The following is a 24,296-nucleotide window of genomic DNA, read 5'->3' as shown; positions in this document are numbered from 1 at the left end:
TCAAAGGCCGGTCAGTGACGTCAGCGGAAGCGGCTGCCGGGCTGTGTAAGGAGGAGCTGCGCGGTTGCTAGGAAGCGGCGGGCGCAGGATCGCGGAGTCCTTTGTGGGACCTCAGCTTGGAGGCGCTTACTTACCTGGGGCCAGGTGAGGCTGAAAACCGCATCTCACAGCCGACGTTGGAGACGGCTTTAACCGCTTATCCGTTACCCGTTGAAAAGGTGGAATGGCCGAGCAGCTTCCAAAGCGTCAGGCGGCAGGGCATGGTCTTCCATATTCGCAGGCCCGAGAAACAGCGTGGTAACCGGCTGGCTCGCCGCATACATTTCAGATTACAAAAAAAAAAAAGCACGGCCCAGCTTCCTATTTTCGTGTCGGGCTGCCGTGAGAAATTCCGCCCGATTTTCCGACCTTTAAACAATCTGAAACGTGTTCAGGTGGCAGACGGTTTGAAAGGGTGCTAATGCAGCTGAATGGAGGATCCAGCCACATTGCACTCGCGCAACGTTAAGACGCGGCATTTTTTTTAAAACTGTGTTTCTCCATGTGGGTATTTCCGTAAAATCACAATCGTAATAGGTTTATCTCTTACACGAAACCTTTGTGTTTTTATGAAACTGCTCGCCAGATAACGAATTGTGTGCAGGCGATTAAGAAATCGAAACAAAGTTGTTGCCCCCCGAAGGCGTTTTTCTGCTGTTAGATTTTCAAGTTTTGGAAAAGTTTCGGATGTGCCGTGTTGTGGTCGCAGATTCGGGTAAAGAATTTTACAGTTTTACAGACTGCTGGTTCCGAAGGCTTGTGTTATGTTGCAATTCCGAGTTTATTGTGAAATGCAAGCCTGTAATCTGCTGTGTTAATGCGCCCCCATGGAGTGGGTTTTCAGTATAGTTTCTATGAAAGAAATGTCCAAGTTTGTGGCGTGAATATACCAATGACTATAAATGAAGGAGCTGTTGAGAAGCACAGGGGATTTCGCCGTTATCGTGCATATTACAGTTTAAATAATGCTTGTTTTTACTTTTTATTGTCGGGGAAATTGAAAAGTGGACTTTTTGCCGTCAGAGGGCACAAGCTGCACAAACAGCTGCACAAGTTTATTTCCCACTGCTTTATCATTTCTAATCGCTTATGATTTATAGGTTAACTTGATTTCCTTCTAGATATGCTTCTTACAGTTGCAGCCACACACAGTCTTATGTCATTAACTTATGAAGTGCTCATTAGGGTTTAAAAATGAGGTTTATGGTCTCTTCAGCTTTCCACGGGCCAGGATTGTATATGTGCCGATTAAGGGGTGCAGCAGTGTGTTTTGAGTCGTTAGACATTGTGGTGCTCTGAATAGTACCAGGGGCTTCACATTGTGTTCAATGGGCTCCAGTTCCAAAGGGCCTTTGAGTTTTCTGCTTACACCTTCGTGTAAGTTGTTTTTTATTGGCTCAGCTGGCCATATTTCTGGAAGAAGAATACTTTACAAGAAGCTTTTGATTCGAGGTGCAGTCAATTGACTAACACTTTGTGAACTTTTTAGTCATTAATGCATTTCCATTGTTTCTTGCCGAAGGCATGTATTTCGCCATGGTAAGTGAGTCTGTGGATCTGGAAGTTGAATTAACAGAAAATGACATTAAGATGTAAGTGGTTTTTAATTATGATGTATAGACACGATAACTATTGAGGCCATAGTGTGGTGCCTTGCTCTGAATAACAAGCAGGATGACTGCAGTTTCCAGTTTTTCTGACAGTGTTGTGCTTTTCATTCTTTGCCTTAGCTTAAGACACGACCGAGATGCCTGTCCTCCTCCGTGCTTGATGTGACCCCAAGGCTTTTGCTGGTGTGGTGTAGGATGGCTACACATGGCCTCCAGTGGAGCTGAGGAAGTGAAACTGGCCTCGCAGCCTGGTGGTTCTGTCAGAGTTGGGTCTGCTGTGGTCAAGCCCCCCAGTTACTACGCCTCCAGTCCCCTGGAGAGAAGGCATCCGAAACCCGTCGAGTCTCGGCTTCCCCTCGCCAGTGGCTGTGGGTCCCAAAGTAATGTGAGAGTGCTACGGGACCGGCTCTGCTTCTTCTCAGGGATCCCTCCGCACCGTGCCTACCTCGGCGTGCCTGCGACTGGCACGGCGGGATCTGCCTTCATCCCGAAGGTCTCGCAGCATTCCGCAGTCCCCCTCGTCCCTTTCAGCAGCCCTTGCCGCTTCGAACAGACCGTCTACAGCTACAGGCCTTACTGGCGCCTGGAGTCTCTCAGGTTCAGGTCTGGGATCCTGGGGAAGCGGGCCTTTTCTTCTCCTCAGCCCGCCGTTTACCCGACGTGCCCTTCTCCCCCCAAGGCTGCTTCCAGAAAGCAGCCACTGGTTATTGAGAGTGCCATGCCCACCAATCAGCCCTCCACATGGACTAGCAAGCCTAGAATAAACACTTTTATGAAGCCAACCAGCACAAAAGTGCCTTCTTGCCCCCAACGGGAGTCTAGCAATACAGGAATACCTTCTTCCACCTTCGACTTGGCTGCTTCCTATTATTATGGGGATAAGGGTGATATGAAGATGGATCCACGGCCCGCAAGATTGAACAAACCTGTGCCTTCCCTCAGTTGCAGTACACCCTTCCTTGCAGACCGACAAAAGTGTAACCCAGAAAGTGTTAATGATGTCATTCTTGAGGAGATCTACCAGGCACAAAGTGTGGAATCCTGTGCTCCCACCGTCGTCTCCGAGAGGACCGTTAGCAGTTCAGAGGGTTGTGTCGGCCAAGTTACCGGCGACATGGAGAAGGCCAGTGATGTTAGCTTTCAGATCACGCCCGTGGAAGCGGAACAGAGGTTGCCCAAAATCAGCTCGCAGCGGAGGAATGAGATTCGGAACGGTCTCGTCAAGCAGCCAGGGTTGGACGGGTGTCCTGCCGAGCCTAAATTGGTTAGGAGCAGGTTCCACGATGGTACCGAGAAGCAGGAAGCTAGATCTTCAATGCAGCCACTCCTGGGTCAGCCCCGCCTTACGTCACCAACGAAAGCCTCAAGGTTTTGCCTTACGAATGGCGAGATGGAAGCAAGTCCAGCGCAGGTGACCACACTATGCACGCAAAACACTGAGAGTGGAAATGCACCATCGGTTTCCAACAGTCCCTCTTTAGAAGCCATCCAGGTCAATGCCAGTACCATTCTACCTCAGGGAGAGTGTGTGGAACCAGTGTTTTCTCATCAACCGTCTGTCTACTCTGTTGCCACACAAATATCTGCCTTTCATTTGAGCAAAGAAGCCAAGCCTCTTGTGAAAGAGGAGGATCAGCCCTGCATAGTGATGACAGACTTGGAGTAAGTAGCATTAAGTATGTTTTCATTAGCTATAAGTATTCTTATGAAACTGATCAAATAAATAAAACTAAGTTGGGTATTTATTTTCTTTATGGAAGATAAGAACTGCACTGTAGCTCGTGTCAGAATAAAACTGTTTGACACAACGGACCAATTTTTACAATCTCACCGCACAACACTGAAATATGGATTAAAAGTCAGAGATAAAACATCACCAAACAAGTTCTTGGCTCTTTGCTTTGAGATTTGACTAACAACTTCTTAACTGTTTTGGGTGTCCTTATAATTTGTCTTCTCAATTAATATTTCATTTGAGATCATTTGTTATGTTTATATGCAAGCAATTTATTTGCATGTTGCAAGTAAGTAGCTCCCAAAGTGTTTTCACACTACTGAGTATGTAATATCTTTTCTCTGTTGGATTTAGGAAAGCAAAAATTAAAACCCCTTTAATTTTTAAAATTAAATTAAGGCCCTAATATCTGACATTTCTGTATATGAATAGGTCTGTCAGAAATGATATTGTCCTAAATATTTTTCTTGTTTTAATGCCAAATGTTTTAATATCCAAGTGAATCATTAGCACTTACTGTACCTTTAATCCTTGCCTGGGGCTGCTTTGTCTCATTGTACTTTTGCCCTGTTATTAGGAACAGACTGATTTTAATTTTGTGATCAGAAAGTGTTGTCCCAATAACACTGCAGTCTGGATACCGTGCTACTGTTTTTCAGAATACCCCCTTGTGTTTTGAAGAGATTTAAGCTAAATCAGCTTTCTAGTTACTTAGGTATCATTTTAAACTCAAACCTGCTTATTCACATCACACTTGTGCACTTGACTCTTAGCTTCTTAACCTGCGCTACAACCTTCTGATCTTTGCTGTTCTCCATTCTGTGCCACCTACCAGATTTTGCTCTTTGCATTCTCTCTGTTCAAGGCTACCAATTACATTCCACCTTTTCACTTAAGGTGCTCTGATTGTGCATACCTTGTGTTTTACTGTCATTGTTTGGCTGTGATGTTATGGTGACGTCTTCGTGAATTGCTGTGATCTTTGCGGAAAAGAAAGATCGAGTCTTGGTCATTACTGCAGAGTACAAACCAGATGCTTTTTGGGATGTCTGTTTTTCAATGGCTTTTTCCAGTGGCTTTCAGCAAGTCCTTTAAGATGGAAAGGGGGTTTAGCTTTTTGTTTATAGGCGGTCCCCTTTAGTTCTGCTAAAATTTCTCTCACCGTTTTTAAGTCCTGACCATGAAGCCATGATGCCAGATATGGATGCTGATGAGGAGGAGCTGCCAGAGGAGCTAGAGAACGACAGCAATGTAGAAGATGATGGTTGGTATTCTTTCCTTGTAGCCAGTGTTGAGATTGAATTGAGGAGTAAAAAAAGTTGGAGGTTCAAAATGTTTACATTTATTTGGTTGTAGTGTTATTAGAGAGATCGTGATAAAGAGGATTGGCGTTTTATACCATTAAGATTTAGACACTGTAAAAGCTACTAAAAGGTTCAGTACCACAAAACCCGGCTTTGAAATGAACTTGAAAAACATTCACAGGACCCTCTCATATATATCTAGTAGAATTTCAGTCATCCTGTGACCTTGTTCTCAAAAACCACTAATGAAGCTACATTCTATCAAGTGGAGTCTCACAACCCTCTTGGTCTTTTTGGTATAAATTTCTTAGATATTTTCCATTTGAGGTGTATTTGTATGGCATATCTTATTTTATTCTTCTTTATCTTTGTTTATCGAGTTACTTTGTTTCATCCCATTACCTCAGCAACAAAATTTTTTGAAGTTTAATTTTAGGTTGCCTTTTTTTTTCCCTTGACCACAGATGGATCGGATTGCTGTTCCATAAATGATGCATCCTCTGCGTCTTCTATGGTTGTCATATCAAGGTAAGCAAGTCTTTTTACACTTGAAGACAATTCAGCTACAGTAGTTGAGGGTGCCTTTCACGTAGGTTAAGTACTGAATTGATTATTTAACTGAAGTGCTGAAATTCACTGTGGTAACAATTAGCTGGAGCAAAGACCTGCAAAAGTACTAAATTGATGATTTTGTTATTCTTTATAAAAGGTCACATGCCACGTTTGTCTTTAGGCTGTTTGTACTGACATTATGAACTAGCTTTCTGTATTAATTCTCATGAAATGTTTTAGAGTTGATATTATGTAAACAACATATTATTCTGAATTATCTTTTAAACAAATTTAATTTCCCCAAATAAAAAAACAAAATTAATTTTTCAGAGTTTTACATTTTCCACGTTTGTGAAGCTTAGCATTTTAGATTTCAAAAATAGAAAAGGTCCTACACAGTCAGCACCAAATAATGAATTTGTTTGGCAGTTGACAGACCAGAAACAATTTAAATACAGGCACATAAAAGACTTCACAATTCTGGAGTAGGCCTGTAATCTAGAAACAACCTGATGTTAATTAGAAATAGCTGAAACAGCTACTAAATATTCACTATAAATATATATTATTTCAGGTGTGGTAAAAATATCTGCTGGGATGTGCAATTGCTGTTTAAAGACTTGACACTTCCCACATTTAATAATTGCACATTTGCCTGAGTGTACTTTTATACCTCATTAAATTACAATAAACTGGGTGAATCAGGTTTTGTTGAATACACTTTTTAGTCATTTTAAGCTATTAACACCACTTTACGTAATATTAGATCAGCAAAACCCAAATGAATACAGTCATACAAATCTCTCACTAGTATTATCTTTATGATTTGGTTTTATTGTCTGAATGTTCTGGGCAAGTGAAAGGTACCCAAAAACGTTTTCTTTGAAGTTCTTTTAACTGCTGATTTTTGTTCAAGGCTAAGATATATTTTAATCATCCGCATAAAAATGTTTTTTTGGGACCTGAAAAGTTTAAACAGAAATGTCTAAGATAATTCTTTATAGAGTGCTTTGACTGGTTAACTTTTATATAGCTATTTAGGTGAGTTGTAAAAGGAGGATATATAAGGATAATCTGGCACATTTTAACAGTAATATAATACGTGAACAATCAGACAGTCCTCTTGTACTCTTTGGTTTCTGCAGGAGCTGTATTGAGGAGCCAGTGGTGAGAGAGTCGGAGGAAAACAAGGTTTTGAAGCCTGCACTGGTGCCAAGCTTATTCCCAAATGTGCTTCCCACCTTATACTTCAGCACTCCCGATGAGAAAGGTCAGTGGAGGGCAGTGCATCTTGGATGTTGGCTTTAGCTCTTGGACATTGTTACTGGCTTTTCATGATTGTTTAGTTCATGATGTGGCAGTGTGCTGCCCTTTGTGTCGTTTGATTGGCAGGTCTTTTTGTTGGAGGTAGGGTTGACCTTTCAGGATTGGTTTAATTATATGAGCTGCCCGTTAATAACAGTCATTTGATCTGTGAATTGTTGCATTTTAAAGGAGGGGAACCCTGGTTTCCACTGTTTTTTTTTCTTTTTACAGGCATAATTTGTTTTCTTAAGATTGCTGCTTATGCCTGGAAGACTTACTGAAAAGTTCACCAACTAGCAATCTTTTGTGTGGGCAGTCGATAAAGAGCTGTGAGCTTGCAAAATGCAAGGGTGATGAATGTTGAAAATTCATGGATCTAAAACAATCTCCCTTTGTCAGGGTTGTAAAAATATGCTAAAAAAGTGACAAAATGCAGTGTAAGCCACTGTAAAGATGTTTTTTTTCCTTTACTGTAGGTGTTCTTTGTGGTCCTCTCATGTTAAAAAGATTACATATTTTTTTTTATATATATTTATATATTTGAAACTGCAGCAAAGAAACACCTTTCTAACATTTGTTTCCAACACTGCCTTACAATTTCTGTCTCAATAGTTAAAATAGTATTAAGAGTGTACATGGATGATTAGGGAAGATATTATCTTTTTACAAGATCTCTTTTACACACCCTCATGTTTATATTATGCTAAAACGGCACCATAGACCTGAAAACCCTACAGTCATCTTTTATCAAAGTTGAATCTTGGCTGTCTCTACAGTAATTCATACAGCTGAATATCTTCAGCTTTAGTGTTTCTTTATTTTCATTTGATAGAATGACCTTCTTGAATTGTGTACCAGTCGTAGTAGTTAATTTCATGAATATAATGTATTGATTTAATTTTGGTATTGATTCTGATATTAATAGTTGGAGTGTCTGGATAATAGAAGCTTGTGTAGTTATGCAGAAAATACAGGTCTTCTGTAACTTATTTTTATTTCTTTATTTTTGTTGTACGATTGCAGTGGAGCTCTTGTCTTCAGAACAGAAGAAACTGTTGAAATGGAAGATGAGTACTGTGACCCCCAACGTGGTGAAGCACACAATAGCAAGATCTCATTTTAAAGCCAGCAAAAGTGAGTAGGTCCCAGAATTATGGCAAAGTAGTGACGTCTAGTTCTTACTAGCTGGGTTTTTTTTTCTTTAATCCTGAGCTCTTAGCTACTTAATTTAAACTCTGACTTAATTGCCTATATTTGTTATTCCTTTTAACCCATCTTGCCACAGGTTAAAAAGAGCTATAACTCCAGGTTTTCCCACCAGGATAAGGTTTTGGACATCTGTGATTTGGGGTTTAAATTCCTGATATGTTTTGATTAATGGTGATGGGGACACTTGACATTTTTTGTAATTCTAGAAAGCTATGACTGGCTAGGTTGCTGGGGTCACCACATGAAATCTCCTGGATTCAAGGCTATCAGGGAATATCAGAAGGTATTGAAAGTATTCACTTTGTCTATTTGTTTCGAATGGTTCACCTGCTAAAAAAAGCATGTTTGTCCACGTATGTGTGATGCGTATGAGTCCCAAAATGTGTGATGTCATATATAAACATTTAGATAATTAGCAGGTAATAAACAGCCATTCATTCCCTTTCATTACTAAATTCTTAACGAACCACCGTACTCGGCCCATTTATAGTTTACTAGCTGGAATTGTAGATTTAACATTCACAATATTTAGTCTTTAACTTCTTTTTTTTTTGCTGTTCCAGCTGAATCACTTCCCAGGTTCCTTCCAAATTGGACGGAAAGACCGTCTGTGGCGAAACCTATCCAAAATGCAGGCCCGCTTTGGGAAAAGAGAATTCAATTTCTTCCCACAGTCCTTTGTGCTTCCACAAGATATCAGGCAGCTGAAGAAGGCCTGGGAAGAAAGTGGGAGCAAGCAGAAATGGATCATAAAACCGGTAAACTGTGGCTTGAAAGGCATTCCATTTCCTCCACCGCAGTGGAAACTGTTCAGTTTTCAGTTTCTCATCATCCCACTTCAAAATTTGTCAATCGCAATTTTTAGCAATGATTGCTTACATGTTATTTTTACAGTATGTGCATCTGGCGCAAAATACACAATAGTGTGTAAAAAGCTTTCAAGTAGAAGTGAAGATAGATAGCATTGCACAAGAAACAGTAGAGTGGTTTTTGCAGTATATAATATAGTATTGAGAGGCATAAAGACATTAGTTCTGAACTTAGCACTGTCTAAGTTCTTAATTTGGGTGCTTTAGAAACGCATTCTGTTAACAATTGGTTCTATTTCTTTGTTAAACTTTTTTCAGCCTGCTTCAGCAAGAGGGATTGGGATTCAGGTAATTCACAAATGGAGTCAGCTGCCAAGGAAGCGGCCTCTTCTGGTACAGAAGTGAGTAAAGCAGGAGTATGGAACCACGGAACAGAGAGCCTTGTTTCATTCCTTCCGATTTTATAGGGCGATCTGTTATTCTACTTACTATAGAAATGTGGTCCGATTTATAATTTGACAACCGCTGATTTTTAGTGATGATTTGACTTTAAACAATGTTTAGTTATATAATTCTATACATGTTCAGGTGGGTGGCTGCGTCAGCATGCGGAGGCTGCAAAGAAACAAGTAATAGGTCTATTCCATGCTGAAAAGATTGTGTTTTCTTTCTTCTCTTTTCAGCATGGAATAAACCTATTACTTGTTTCATTGCATACATGTTTTGTACATATCCCAAACATAACCTTTCCAAGGTTTGTATTACAATTTCTAACTGATATTGTTTGGGCAAATTTGTCAAAGTACTTTTTCTTCCCCCAAAGTTAATTTAATGCATTTGCTTAAAATTAGTTTCTGAAAAGCTAACTTGCTGTTCTGAAAGAGGTCACTTGTAAGACATGACTAATAGTTACTTTTGATGGATTTACAGACCCGATAATCACGGACACACATCAGCGATGCTCAATGTTTTTGTTGTAGGTATCTTCACAAGCCCTACCTCATCAGTGGAAACAAGTTTGACCTGCGGATTTATGTGCACGTCACGTCTTACGATCCACTTCGAATCTACATGTTTACAGATGGGTTGGTCCGGTTTGCAAGCTGCAAGTACGTTATGAGCACGCTGCCCGTTTTTTTCATTACGTTTTATGTTTATCATGAGTTCATACAATTTTTGTAATTAAGTTTTTCAATTTGCATTGCATGTAAGCACAGAGGAAACCAGACAGGATTACCACCATGTATAATAAAGTCAATTAAAATTAAAAGAAAACAGGTATTGTTTGGAAAATGTATGATGTGTGCTGTGCCAAAACAAATGGTTTGAATCGGTTTTTGAATAACATTTTGAATAATTAGGAAGCCACTGCTGCAATGGAGTAGCATTTGAAAGTGTAGAAGAGTTAAAGACGAGAGCATCGTGTATAGGGAGGGAGCCAGGACAGCTACAGTAAACCCAGGCAGGAGAGTGTGAGGCCCTGGAGTTGAAGTTAATGAAGAATAGTGGGTGTGTTAAGCCGGATTCTGTGGAAGGTGCTCAGGAAGAAGTGACAGGAGCCTGCCGATAAGGGAATTGACATGAAACTCAAAGTGGCAATAGAGAGGACCGACCAGAGAACAACTAAGGGGGAGAGAGCAACAAGCCAGTGGTGCCATCCTGCCCACAAAGATGGCAAGCGTGGTTTAGGACACAAGCAGAGCAGTGGGCTGCCAGCGAGGGAGAATTGTAAAGGGGAGTGCTAGCTTTTGAGAGCAATGATATCCAGAGCAAGCAAGCAAGACATCAGCATTATTAGAAGTTGTTTTGGTAGTTCTAAAGAGAAAGTAGAAGGATTATAAGATGGGAGCGCGAGGGGGTGGTGAAGGAACCTGGGATAGACCATAAGGTCAGGAGTAAAAAGAGAAAAGAATGGGATCTGGGAAATGTAGTCACGATGGGGAGCAGTGGAGCAGTAATGATAGATCTCTTGGGTCTTAGTGTCTTTGTGGCTGGAGGTACTCTGACATTGCATCCCATGTTGACCTGTGGTACGGTAGGGTTACACAATTCATCTATTGATTGTACATTACCTCCATATATAATGATAGCCGTTACCTGTTTTTAATTGTATTCCTCCTGTATGTGTGCACTTTTACCTAAGGAATATTATTCTGCAGCTTTGCTTAGAACTAGGGGTAATACATTTTATTTTCTAACCACAAAATTGAAAGTAGTTGGAAGTCCCTTGTAAATTGATGAATTGGTGCTAGAAGGCTGTTCTGGAGTTACTAGTTAATACCGTTTTCAGAAGTGTGCATTGTCAGCAGTGCACATCGTGAATATGCCGCAAAGCCCCTATTTCTGTTCAGCAGGGTTCACATGGTCATGAAAGGTCATCAGAATTGTAAAAGGATTTTCCTGACCTAGAAATACAGTGGAATTTTGTCAATAGGCAGAATGCCATCGAAAAGCCATGAGACCTGACCGTCTTAGTCAGCCTCTCACGTGCCATTAAACCATCTCGTGACAAGCACATTTCTGCTGCATCCCAAGCAAATAGGCATAAGTTCTAAACTTTAGTGTTTGGTCATAAAACATAATTTGTGAAAAGATGCTGGTAGTTCTAAATTGGTAGGTAATATTGAAGATGGAGAGTAGAGTGGATTGAAAGATGGTTTGTCACATATGTGCTAAACCTTGATTGGTTTCTGAAGTGGACATGTTTTTAGTTTTGAATAAGTAGCAGTATTTTATTTACCTCTTGAGTTGAACTAGATGTCAGTTTCCTAATGTCTGGTACATTGTTCCATTCCCATGGAGAAGAAAGGTGAAATAAGGTTTTTATAAGTACAAAACTGTCCCCTTCGTGTATTGTAGTCTAGTTATGTTGCAACAATAATGATAAATTGATATTTTTTTTCTTTCCCCTTAGGTATTCTTCATCTATGAAAAGCCTGAGCAACAAGTTTATCCACATAACAAACTACAGTGTGAACAAAAACAATTCAGCTTATCAGCCCAACAGTGATGACAAAGCCTGTCAGGGTCACAAATGGTGAGCTTGTGCTTCATCTCTTAATCCACACATTCATTTTACTTATCCGACTGTCTAGCTGCCCAGTTAACCATTTTAACCAAGTGTAAACTGTCAGTAGGATTTTTCTCCTCAAATTCTAGGGCCCCATATTTTGCCAGTTTATTTATTTATTTTTTTTCAGGTAAATGCCCAGAGAGTACTGGAACAAAAAAACTGCAGATAACTTTTTAAATGTGCAAATAAAGCCCTGATCACATATAGGTTTTTGTAGTTTGTATTCAGCACATGTACTGCAGACAGTACCCCATGTTTAAACTGAGGAATTCTGCTGACTTTTAATCCTCTGGTTTTTATTTCTGTATTTCTGTTCTTTTTTGTATATTAAAGTTTTGGATTCACAAAGTACAGCAGGTATACAGGGGAGCTAAAACAGCTTGTATACTTTTAAAAACTGTACCTCATATCACCATATTTAAGTTTAGTAGCCATTGCCTTCTATGTAAAAACCATCAAACTACTCATAACTGCTATAGGCTCGTTCCAAAGTTTTAGAGTAACTTCATGGCTGTTGAGCCTGCCAGTACACTGTGTTGTAATCATAATGGTCTTTACCCCACAAAGCTGTTGTGCTACTCAAATCAGTACTTTGGTGAATTGTCTGTTTTCAGTTATGTAGGGATGGCTGGATAAGATTAAAGATCTGTGGTAATTCTGGCTTTTGACATTTTCACAGTTTTCACTCATCTATACCTAATATTTACCTGCATGATTTCTACCCCTAAAATGTTTTACAGTATTAATGCAACCTGATCTACTGACATCTCCTGAGCACCAACAGCTTGATTCTAGATTGTGAAATGTGTGCTTTTGTATGTCTTGGCTCCTAAATTCTATTTTAGAGACATATTTTTGCTAAACTCTAGAAATAAAAGAATTTATTGAAAGTGAATTGTAGGTTATTAATATTTAAACTGTATCGATAGGATACAGCATAGGATGCTTTCAATTACAATTCTCTGTTGGTAAACATAGCATCAAAATTGCTGTTTTAAAGTAAAAATGTCAAGGTATTAATTTGTTCTATTTGCTGTCATTAACTATGAAGGGCTTTGAAGGCACTGTGGCAGTATCTGAATTCAAAAGGAGTGAACACTTCTTTGATTTGGGAGAAGATCAAGGACATTGTGATCAAAACCATCATTGCGTAAGTGTTTTTATACACTTCTCCTAATCTTTCTGTAACTTTATCCCCGAGCTGTTTTGAAACCTCCTTGGTCTTTGTGGTCAAATCGTTCCTTGAAATTCACTACCAGACTGTGATTCACATAATTTCAAAATGTATATATACCTTTCTCTGTAAGGTTCCGCAATTGTTGCACACTGACAGCATTCCGCTAATTGTGTGATTTGGTAAAATAACTTTGTGTACATGAACTAATTAGGATTTCCTTAGCAAATGGGGGAGGGGTACTTCTGCAATAAACAGTTTAGTTTTTGTGATGTTCTTTAAGTTTTTACCCAAATCTAATTTTTCACCCAGAAAATCATTGAGTTTGAGCATGATTTAAATATTAGCTTTGGGGGGGGGAAATACCTCATTTGTAGCTCAATAAGATTGAACATTTTGGATGAGAAAGGAGTGAATGCAAAAGCAAGGCACTGTACCTCATCCTGTTTTGATCATTGCAAAACAATCGTCTTTGCAGTGTTTGCTATCGCAGGAGGAAACTTCCATAGCTGATACGCGGGAAAGACGTCTCCAGTTTTATCTACAGAACCAAGATTTCCTGTCTCATTCATACGGGTTGTGTGTGTTTCCCTTGCAGATCTGACCCATACGTGAACAGCCTGGTTAAGATGCATGTGCGCTGCCCCTACAGCTGCCACGAGCTGTTTGGTTTTGACATCATGCTGGATGAAAACTTAAAGCCTTGGGTCTTGGAGGTCAACATCTCGCCAAGGTAACTTTGCACCTTCCATCTTCACTGGAATTGAGTGTGGAACATGATTACTGATGTAGTGGTTCTACAGTGTTCTTCGTAAGGCAGAGACAATCTTTAGTTTAAGATCACTTTATTGGCCATATGCAATTTCTTGCATTAGGAATTTGTCTTTTCTCATACCCCAGCTTTCTCTCCATGAGACACACAGGCTGTGTCAGAGAGAGAAGCTTGGGGTCAGAGGGCCATTTATACAAAGCCCCTGGAGCAGCTGGGGTTAAGGGCCTTGCTCAGGGGCCCAACGGAGTTGGACTCCTCCGCTGGCCACGGGATTTGAACCGGCAACCTTCCAGCCACAGGCACAGATCCTTAGCCACTGTGCCACCCCTAAAGAGTCCCATTCAGATCAGAATCTTATTGCAAGGGAGAATTAGGGGTCAGGGCTGGGTAGGAATCAAAACGGCACTTGGCACCTCCAAAATCTGCCTTGACATTCGTGGTGGACAGTACCTTTAATTTAAGAAAAGAAGGCACCAAATGCAACAGCTCGCCACCTTGCTAGGACACTGGTTTGGGATTTCCTCCAGAAGAAGAGAGCCACCTACTGCTACACCAGCAGCAGCCTGATATTCTCCCACCTAGTGCTGTCTAGGTCCATCTGTACCTGTTTTCTAATTATTAATTGGGAGCAACTGCAAATAATGTTGGCTAGAGACCTCTAATATTATATATATATTTTTTTTTTCAATGAAGAGTGTTAGAAGAAATACGGTTTGTAAAGTTTTCATCCCTAGACATGTAAGAAATCTCCTGAGGTCCGTTTATTTTGATGACAACAATATCTATCACATCAGGCTATTTCCTAAGAGATATGATACATTTTTATTTTTGGATGAAATTACATAGGAAGACTTAACAAAATATCCCCATTACTTTTGTCCAGATTTTTTTGTTTTTTAGATATTACTCATATTTAGGTTTTCTACTGTTATCTGAATAATTTCAATAATTTTGACTGCAACAGGTATAAAATGATAAACCTGTGTTGCAGGAGATCTTGCTCAATTGTATATTGTAAAAATACACAGAACTTCTTATATTTCAGTTAAATCTGAGGCCTGCAGCTCTAGTCCTGGAGAGCTAGTGTCTTCTGGATTTAATTCCAGATTATTTCTAAATTAGTTAATTGGATTAGTCAATTGCTTAATTAAGAGGAGTTAATGCTGTCCAGGAAAATCTCTGCTAACCGACTCTTTAAAGTTGCTTATAAACCCAGAGCAGATGTTCCCCAGTTCTGTTCCTTGAGGGATACAGGGTGTTCTTGTTCTCATTTGGAGCTGTTGATAAGATAATGAATATGATTTTTCAATAACTCTCACCATTTAATCCTTTCCCAGTGAGTTGGAGACCTATGACACTTGATGCACTGTGGCCTTGGAGAAAAAGCTATGGGCTTTTAACGTTTCGTTTGTATTTCAGCCTCCACTCAAATTCTCCACTGGATGTTGCCATCAAGGGACAGATGATTCGGGATGTCCTGAACTTGGCAGGGTTTGTTCTACCTCAGAAAGAGGATGTGATATCTGTTGGAAATGCATCCAGCTCTTCAAGCAGGTCCGTGCTGTAAACTGGTGTCAATTTTAATGCATTCTGCTTAGCTGCCTAGAGAGGGACATATCGGCTGTGGGCATACTGTATTGGCACAGCTCTTACAGGAAAAAAATAGGTGTCCAGCTGTCAAAAGGCCCAGTGTTAAGACATGCAAAAATAAAGCTAAAACCAATATAAACATTTGCAGTAAGCATACAGAAATAAGAAATTTACCTAGAGTAACTTTGAAAATTGGCCAGGTTGGCTTGGAGCTAGCACAGTCATGGGTGCTTCTTTCATAGTGTAAAAATGCATGTGCACTCAGGGTCTTATTTTTTAGTAGTAGTCAATTGTTCCATACTGTATTATGATGCCCCAAATGGTCTAATGTAAAGTTTATAAATGTGTTTATTTTGATATGTGGATTTAAGACCTTGGAAATCCAAAGAAACTTGATTTATTTTAAATAACTATTTCAAACCTTTTTATTTTATCGAAAGCCATGAAAACCTTTTGGAAAAAATGCTTTTTAAAATTAAAACCCAACCATGTCTATTATTTCAACAGTCTATATTGGGTTAAAGAAACTTGTTTTGTTTTCAGCTTGTCTGCAAACGCGAAAGAGAAGACTAAATATGTTACTGAGCTGTCTTCTGATGAGAAGGTGAAAAGGGCTTACTTTCTGAGCCAAAGGTTTGCAGAGCAGGTAACAATTCCAGCTATACGTTTTTAAAGCTATTTGCATTGAACATTAAAGAGTTTTGTCAGGTTGCTTCTATTTTAGACTTGCTTCAGTTTTGGTTTCCGTTACATTTGACACTTTGTGTCTTTGGAGAGAGAAAAGGTTTCATTGTTCCTTGTAGAAAATGGTAGCCCAATTTGGCGTTTCAACCAAGAATCTTCCTGAGTCTGCCTTAGCACTTTACAGATTGGTATAATTGCTTAAGTCCAAATTTGTTTATAATACATGAGGCTTTGCATAACAAATATGTCAGCATTATAGACATAATGTTGTAGTTCAAGTAGGTAGCTGTGTCAGCATGCGTAGGCTGCAAAGGAACAAGTAAAGGTTTATTCCATGCTGAAGAGAGAAGAAAAGAATATGAGCATCCATTGCTGATTAATTCATTTTGTTGTACCTCTCATACCTCAATAAAATACAACTTTGCCATTCCATGAGCTGATTCTTTTTCTGGGGTGATGCATTGTCTGTTCTGTGTATTAAGATGTTGGGGTACATCGATGGCATTAAAATCGCCCATTTATATTGCTAAAGTAAAACCTTTCACAGGCCACTTCAGTCTTGTTTTACACTTGCAGATAACATTTGAATATCGCGCTACTGGGATAACCTGCCTTGGAAAAAATATAGATGAAACCTACTTTTTTTCCAAGGTGCTTGCTTAATACATTTTTGCAATTTGGATAAAACATAAATTCTTAATGGAATTATGACAATTTTAGCAGGCTTTGTCACCAACTAACATGAACATGTCATTACTGGGGGGGGAAATGCTAAGGATTTGCTAATTACCTGAGCCTCTTCTTTTTCTGGATGGCTAGGAGTTCTTGTCTTCGATCCTGGACGTGTTGACTCCTGATGATGTTCGGGTGCTGGCGGAAACGGAAGACGAGTTTTGCAGGAGGGGGGAGTTTGAGCGCGTGTTTCCCACCCCCAGCTCCTCGCGCTACCTTCGCTTTTTTGAGCAGCCACGATACCTCAACATTCTCCTTGACCAGTGGGAGCAGAAGTACTGTCTCAACAGGCAGAAAGGTAGGGCTCCTGCTGCACTTGGCGCAAGATTGTCCAGGTCTTTACCGCTTGTCTTCTGCAGAGGTTTTATTTTCTGCATAGATGACGAGAGCAGTTACTGTTAAGAATGCAACAGCTAACCGCAGTGTCACTGAAGCGACGGTGCTCTGACGCTGATCTCTGGACCACAGACCTCAGTGATATTATACTTGAAGCCTGTAGGCTAGAGGAGAAGTTAATCTGATCAGAGATGTTTTCTCAGTGAGCTGCAGCTAAAATAATGTTTTGCATAAATATAGTATTGTTTGAAACAAATTACAAGTCGGTAAATAAATTTGCATGTCTGACAGTGCTTGAAAAGCAGCAGATTTAATTCATTAAATTTTCTTCATGGTGTGACATAGAGATCCCAGGTTTCAGCTTTGTGAACAATGCGATCCAAGTTCATTTTCATGAGGGCCATGTGGGGTCATTTGACCATGTGGAAGAATTCTCAAGACAACGTCTGTCGCAGATGTTGACATACTCTGCATGTCTTCTAATGTAGATCCTCAATAAATGTATAATTTAAATGAAGGGTAATGTTAAGACTGCAAAATGCCACTAGTAAGAACTCAATTTGAATATTGTGCATAATTTACAACATGTTACAAAATAATATTGCCGTTCTGGAATTGGTCCATAGGAAAGCAACCAGATGGGTTCCCAGACTTCCTTATCTGAAAGGCTGAAAACATTTGATCTTTTTAGTCTTTGACTGGGGCAATCAAGTTTTCAGAATCCTGAAAAGCTTTGACAAATTTATCCCAGTCAAGTTCTTCAGAATCAACAGTGAAACATGAACCAGTCACTTAGGGAAATGCTGATGGAAAGAGAGCAGAAGGCACTTCTTTTCACAAAGGGTTGTGCAATTTTGGAATAAACCTCTTAGCCCTTTGTGAGGGTGATACTCCAGTTTCTTTCAAGAAAGAGCTGCATATGATCCTTGGTTCAGTCAGAAGATGGTTATTAAACAAGGTAAATAGGCCAAATAACCTCCTCTAGTTTGCATTTGTAAGCTAGTTGCTTATGTTTCAAAATTAGTGGAGGCCAGATTCCCCACCCCTAAGGCTAGTTTGGTACTGTGACATTTGACATCGGTCTGACATGTGAGCTACACTGATGCAGGGAGAGCTGTGTTCAAAATACAGATGGGTCTGTTCAACACAGAGACGGGGTGATTACAAACTCCCACTGAAAAAAGTTCCATGCTAAGTGTCTTCCAGGTTTCAGCAAAAGCAAAAATGACAAACTGAGTCTTTTTTAGATATGAAAATGAAACCCTTCTGTGACAGAAAAAGAACTTTGCATATTCTGCAATTAAACTTGAAACACGCATCTGACCTACGCCTTCAGCAAGAGAAGTTGTTGAACTGGGGCTTTAGTACTCAATCAAGTAACCAATTTAAAATTATTTTATAGCAGCCCTTTTTGTAAGCATCTGCTTTAGTCTGTCAGCCTTTAAAAAATACTTAGAAATAAGAGACATCTCCTTCCCCTTATTACATAAGAAAGGCTTGCTTGAATGGTTTAGAAAACATCTTCAGTCTGTTAATACTAACATAATGTTGACATTTCCAAATACTTGACTAGATTTGGTATAGTAGTTTTGTTTAGAACTCTCAGATCCACTCCACAACAGTAGATCTTGCCTTTTTTTAGTTTCTTAATTTTGTATTTTAGGTATCAGTGTGTTGAAGAGTTTTTGTCAAAAAGGGGTTCATTTGGGAAACAGTTCTGATCCGGCACACCTTGTGAGTACAAAAGTGCTTTTTCATAAAAACTGAATGTTTCTGCCTCATGGCAAAATCTTGTCTGATCATAGCATCGTTTCCCCACGCTAAATAATGGCTTTATTGTGATTTATATCAGCTCACCAATCTGTTTTTTTTTAAAGATACTTGGTTAAAGTCTGAGCATTTTACCCATTTGTAATCGCAGTTAATTCACCTTGACGCTGCAAGCCTTAGGACTTGCTGTGACCAACCTGCAAGAAAAGAGCAGACTCTGAAGTTATATGTGCTCTAAGGCAACCTAGTAAACTGCTAAAGAAAAATGCTTCGTTAAGTATAAGGAATATTATTAACATCACAGATGTCCATTGTCCTTTGTCAGTGGTCCTCAAAATCCAGTGCTTTCCAGAAGCTTGAATCTCATGGTCCTATGACACCTAAACAGGAGTCGGTCAGAGTCAGGTAAGAACAATCTTAACTCTGCAATGTATCGATGTGTAAAAGCAACTGTAGCGCTTTGATTTTCTCAAAGTATATTTACTTCAAGAACATATTTACTTAAATGTTTAAATATTTACTTAAAGTCTTTGGATCAGGGAATTCAGAGTATTTCTGTGGTTCTAGGAATCAGAAAAATAAGGAAGGTACACACATGAATTAAAAAATACCGGATATAAATATATTAATAGAATAAAATGTGGTAGTTAAAGCAATGCAAGAATAAATGTAAAAAAAGGTGATACAAACAGCTGATCAGTTACTCTGATTACTACATCTAACTAATGCAGAGTTATGTCATTATGATTATTGAAATAACAGATCACTTGAATGCAATTTGACATTTTAATATGTGGATTGCAAAGATGCACACTGAGATATTTTGAGTGTCAAAATGTAATGTATTATAGAAATTGAAATTTACTGGTAATTTTGCACCAAGTGGTGCCACGTTTTCTTCCAAAATCCATTGTTTTTGCAGGTTCAGGTTTGCATGAATTGTATGTTTGTCCACCTCATGCAAAATTGGTTCTTTATCCCCTTTCCATTCCTCATCAAGAGAGTTATCAGTGAGTTAATTAGGAAAATATTTATTTGACTCGGAGGTCCACCTTTTTCAAATGCAAATTTAAATTCTATTTTAAATGGTGAAAATAAGCAGCAGAGGATAGTACAATAAATATTTAACTGATCAGTAGATTAACTGATCCAGAGATGTGGACAGATACCCAGCAATGGTGAGGGGTGTTGGTATTATTAAAGACCTTTCTATCTTTTGGTCAGGGACAGTTTGATTTATCAAGCTGTGCGCTGGCACAGTTTGCCATTTTGTCCGTGCTTGTTTAATATGCAACTGCCGTGTTGATTTGTTTTATACTGTGTTTTGTTTATACAGTCTTACCGTGAACCACGGCAGAAAAGCGCATGAACCTGAGGAGATGGTGAAGGGTTTGTTGTCCGTGCCAGCCAGCCAGAGTCTGCCTCTGATTGAGAACCTGGAGATGGCGGATTCACAGGCCTGTGAGAGGGCACTCAGCAGGGACTGCGTATGACACATCGCTGGAGATCCACTCTCCTCACTGTCTGCGTTGACTTCTTGCAGGCACACAAACCTCAGGGTCTTCACTGGCTTGAAAAGAGGAGGTTGTCTGTCGGTTTTGTTTCAGGTCGGAAAAGCAGGATCTGGTATTAAGAATGTTGCAGGGAAATAACTGGCCAAACTGTTGGAAGACTTTGTTTGAAAAGTCTGTTTGAAGTAGCAGTGTGAATTACAGAGATTCTTTGAATATGGAAACTTTGCATCCGATCTCCAATTCTGAGGGATGTTCGCTTTCATTTTTTGCCACCTCACTTTGGGCTCTGTTCATAAAAAAAAAAATATTTTTGCTCACACTTCGAGGTGATTTGACACTTAAATTGACTTGACGGAAATGTTTGACTGGTCGTTTCAGAAATCCCGACCATATAAGTATTTTGGGTGGAAGAGGGTTTGATCCTTCAATTAAAAAAAAGAACAAATGCTATAGAAAAGTCTTGTTTTTCATGGGGTTCCCACAAAGGAATCCAGTTGTCAACTCTGAGTTATTAAAACAAATTAAAAGATTCTGTTCTATGGCATCGCTTTTGTTTCATTTTGCCACTCTCACTTAGGATTAATTTGGTTTACCAAACTGAATATGTGGAAATGAAGCCTCAAGTTACAACTAACTAGAATTAGTTGGGATGTATTTGTCTTTCCTCTCCCCATAGTGAGCATTTATGTAGTTCAGAAAAAAACGTCTACTCTTTGGCTTGGGATCAACTGAGAGCACATTTAGAGTTAACATGCACTCCATGAAAAAAAACTGAAGATCTCATCACTTTTGCATATGTATTACCGAATACCTTTTTTAATGTTGAAAGTAACAAAAATCGATGACGATACTACCCAAGGAGACAAAACTAGGCATTAAGTATTAAAAGAGTATATTAAAATGAGGCTACATTTTAATAGAATTAATTTAATTGAAATATTCTGGTGGTATATATATTATCAGCAAAAACAGAAATTACACTCCTGCAAGCTGCAATCTGGAAACAGGTTGGGCCTTCTACGAATTAAACTACAGGCAAATGGTAAGATCGTGGTATAGTCATACAATTGTTTTTAAAGCTGAGGTTGGTAAGTTTAGTGTGGAAACTCAGCTTTCATGAGAACAGTTACAAACAACAGGAGGCCGTTCAGCCCAACTGACCTGTTTTGTAGTTGGTAGCTTATTGATCCAAGGAACTCAAGGATTTTTTTGATGGATAGCCGAGGATCAATTTTCACCACAATGCTGGGTAAAGTGTCATTCTTTCACATCACTTTGTCAAGAAGTTTCTACTGTTTTCAGTTTTAGATTTGACTCCATGCGTTTCCACTTTTGTCCTGTTCTCTTGTGTCTTTCACTGTTGATTCTTGAGAAGACTGTCAATGCCTTTGAGGATTTTGAATCTTTTGGCCTTTGAGGTCAAACTCATTTTATGATTTTAACATGCATTGTTTTTTTACACATCTGACAAGATACCTGAACATTTTGACATTTAGCCTTTTTATTGCTTTCCCATGCTATCTAGAAGATAGAAATGATGTAACATATATAACATTTTAGTACTTGATTTTATAGTTTTGACTACATGTAAACAAGCACAGGGGTTTTACATACATTAAAAATCACCTGGCTAGGTGTTTGCCTAGTCATGAATTACATCCATTTTTTTTTTTTTAGTTTCATTTTGCTTCTGCGATGTGCAATAATTTTAATCTGGTTGCAACCAACAAAATCTCTTAACATAGACTCTGTGTGCCATTCATTATACTCCTTCTGCCACTGTGTCATAATGTAGAGGCTTCTAGCCCATCCACTGTGGTTCATCAACATTGACCTTATTGTTGGAGAATCCAGGACTGTTGTTTGACTTCAGTCTTCTGGAGCTGTCCTAGAACGGACTTCAAAGAGGTGTGAGAGAACACTTCAGGTACAATAAAAAAAGTTTATTCCTCTATTGTTTTCTACTGTATATTGGTGTATTAATCCAAACAGAGGTTCAGAAATTGCAGTTCCATCGCTTATATTCTACCATTTTCCTGTGATGACACCGATCTGGAGTACTTGAACTGAGCAAATAAAAACCCCATCAGTGGTGGAGCAGATGTTCTCACGTGAGTTTGATTTCTTAAGCAGCCATCAGGAATGACTAGTTCACCCGGGACCTAAATGGTAAAATAATTAGGTTGTATTTTACAGCCTATGAAGATGTACTTAATGGATAAAGCTGTAGGTCACCTGATCCATAGTGCTTAGTATTCTTTTGCTTTCAGGCAGTGATTAGAAACGGGTTGTTTTCTTCACACATTTGAGTCTTTGTGCAAAGGGACACAGTAGCTTGGAATATTCCTCCAAGGCTTGATTCCTCAAAAAGATTAGCTCTTGCCTTAAGCAAAGGTGAAAACCCTTTCAAAATCTTTTGAAATGCTGTATTTTATATAATTTCTAAGTATATATCTTTAAATCCTATTGAAATAGCTTAGTATTTCTTCATTACGAGCCAGATAAGAGGCAATATGCTTCTAACTGGAATTTTCATCTTTAAATGACTGGTGAGCTCTCAAACTAACGTGGCGATAAATGTTATCTTTACAACCAAAAACTTCAAAGTACATGAAGAGATCTTGTTCTAAAACTCATCTATCAATGTGCATAGAATTCTCCAAACAACCTCAGCAAAGTGGTCAGAAGTTCAGTGTCTGGAGTCAGTTATATTTAGCCTCACACAAGGCATTTTACTTTGCAGTTCTTGAGATGAACATTGTAGTATAATCATAAGATTTTTAAATTTCACCCTGTGTGCTTTTTAAACACCTGATCAGCATATAATATCTTGCAAGTTTCCTGTTGATTCATGTATTACCTACAATACAGCAGGTTAGTTTGCCTATTGCACTAATCTTTTCTACTCAAAGGTTTGTGTAACACGGGATAAGTAAGGTGTTTCTATTTGTGTGCTGCTTGAAAGCAGGGCATGCTTTTTTCACATTATCTCTGCCCATGTTTGAAAAAGAATATTTTGACATTAACTTGACCGACCTGTTTCCCACAGGTCAAGCCCTGAAATAGCACTGTGAAGCTGGCTGACCAGACCTAAGCAGTGCTGTTAATGATTTGACTTTTGTAATGCATTGAAAAGAGAAAAAATGAAACTAACCTGCCTGTTATTTTTCAAAGGCTGTTTTGTTATGCCTCTGATTTACTTGAGAGTTTTCTGTATTGAATAAATGTTTTTAGGATTGTGCAGAAAATAAGCTTTATTATAACTCATATTATGTTATAGGTGTCATGTTTAGAGGAGAATTAAGGCAAGTGATTGGACATACTGTGTTATAGATCATAAGGTCAAATACCAGCGGACATCTCTGTTTGAGATAGTGGATAATTGTTCATTAGATGCCACGTACAGTAGTGTTTTTGCCAACCTTACATTAAACTTCAAGACTAAACATGCAGTGTGACAGATCTTGCTCTTCTATGAGATGCATGATTCATGAGATGCATGTCCGAGTAATGTTATTTAGAAAATGTAATAATATTGATCTATTTTTATATTTTTCCAGGATTGTTAGTGCTGCTTCCTTGCAGTTCTTAGGTCCTGGTTTTGGTTCTAGATTGGGGAAGCTTTCGTGTGGAGTTTGTATGGTCTTCCTGCATTGAGTGAGGTTTTCAGCTCCTCCAATATGCTGGCTATTTTAATTGAAATCTCAAAAATTATTCCAGTGTGTCTATCCCGAGAAGGATATAGTGTCTCATCCAGGATCTAATCCTTTTCTGCACCCTTTATTTTGGACATAGGGATCAGGTTTCTAAGACTCTTGTCAAGATTAAGTGGTTCTTACAACGGATGGATGTTTAAGGATTTTTTTTACGACAGGCGTATGATTTCAAACATGGAGCAAAAGTGGAGAAACAATGGCTTTCTATATTGCTCATTATATTCTATAATGTGTATTCTTGTGGAATAAAAAAAGAATAACAAAGTATGTTTTTAAGGAGTATGTTTTTGAGAACCTGTCTGCTGTGGGGCATTTCACTAATACAAGAAACAGCTTGATGCCTACATATTTTGCCAAACTAGCAGACGTTTA

At 39.0% G+C, this 24,296-nt stretch overlaps 1 protein-coding gene across 3 annotated transcripts; it reads left to right on the top strand.

Annotated features, from left to right (window-relative positions):
• On the top strand, positions 1-20,752 carry ttll4 (tubulin tyrosine ligase-like family, member 4). Of its 3 annotated transcripts, none has more exons than XM_088606625.1 (19): positions 1-144; positions 1,770-3,311; positions 4,557-4,648; positions 5,153-5,216; positions 6,386-6,510; positions 7,569-7,679; positions 7,961-8,037; positions 8,318-8,512; positions 8,882-8,964; positions 9,544-9,672; positions 11,478-11,600; positions 12,688-12,786; positions 13,409-13,543; positions 15,002-15,136; positions 15,716-15,818; positions 16,676-16,886; positions 18,588-18,658; positions 19,020-19,099; positions 20,031-20,752. In XM_088606625.1, the coding sequence occupies exons 2-19, from the start codon at positions 1,855-1,857 to the stop codon at positions 20,185-20,187; spliced, it is 3,447 nt and encodes a 1,148-aa protein (XP_088462751.1). In that variant the 5' UTR covers positions 1-144; positions 1,770-1,854; the 3' UTR covers positions 20,188-20,752. The 3 variants fall into 3 exon arrangements, with proteins under 3 accessions (XP_088462751.1, XP_088462753.1, XP_088462754.1); XM_088606627.1 differs by lacking the exon at positions 1-144 and adding an exon at positions 166-297; XM_088606628.1 differs by lacking the exon at positions 1-144 and adding an exon at positions 389-543.
• The last annotated feature ends 3,544 nt before the right edge of the window (positions 20,753-24,296 follow it).

The sequence above is a fragment of the Lepisosteus platostomus genome, chromosome 14 (genome assembly GCF_059453375.1).
Source record: "Lepisosteus platostomus isolate fLepPlt1 chromosome 14, fLepPlt1.hap1, whole genome shotgun sequence".
In the NCBI taxonomy this organism is placed as follows: domain Eukaryota; kingdom Metazoa; phylum Chordata; class Actinopteri; order Semionotiformes; family Lepisosteidae; genus Lepisosteus; species Lepisosteus platostomus.
The sequence above is the reverse complement of the archived record's forward strand: the minus strand, read 5'-3'. Positions and strand labels throughout refer to the sequence as shown.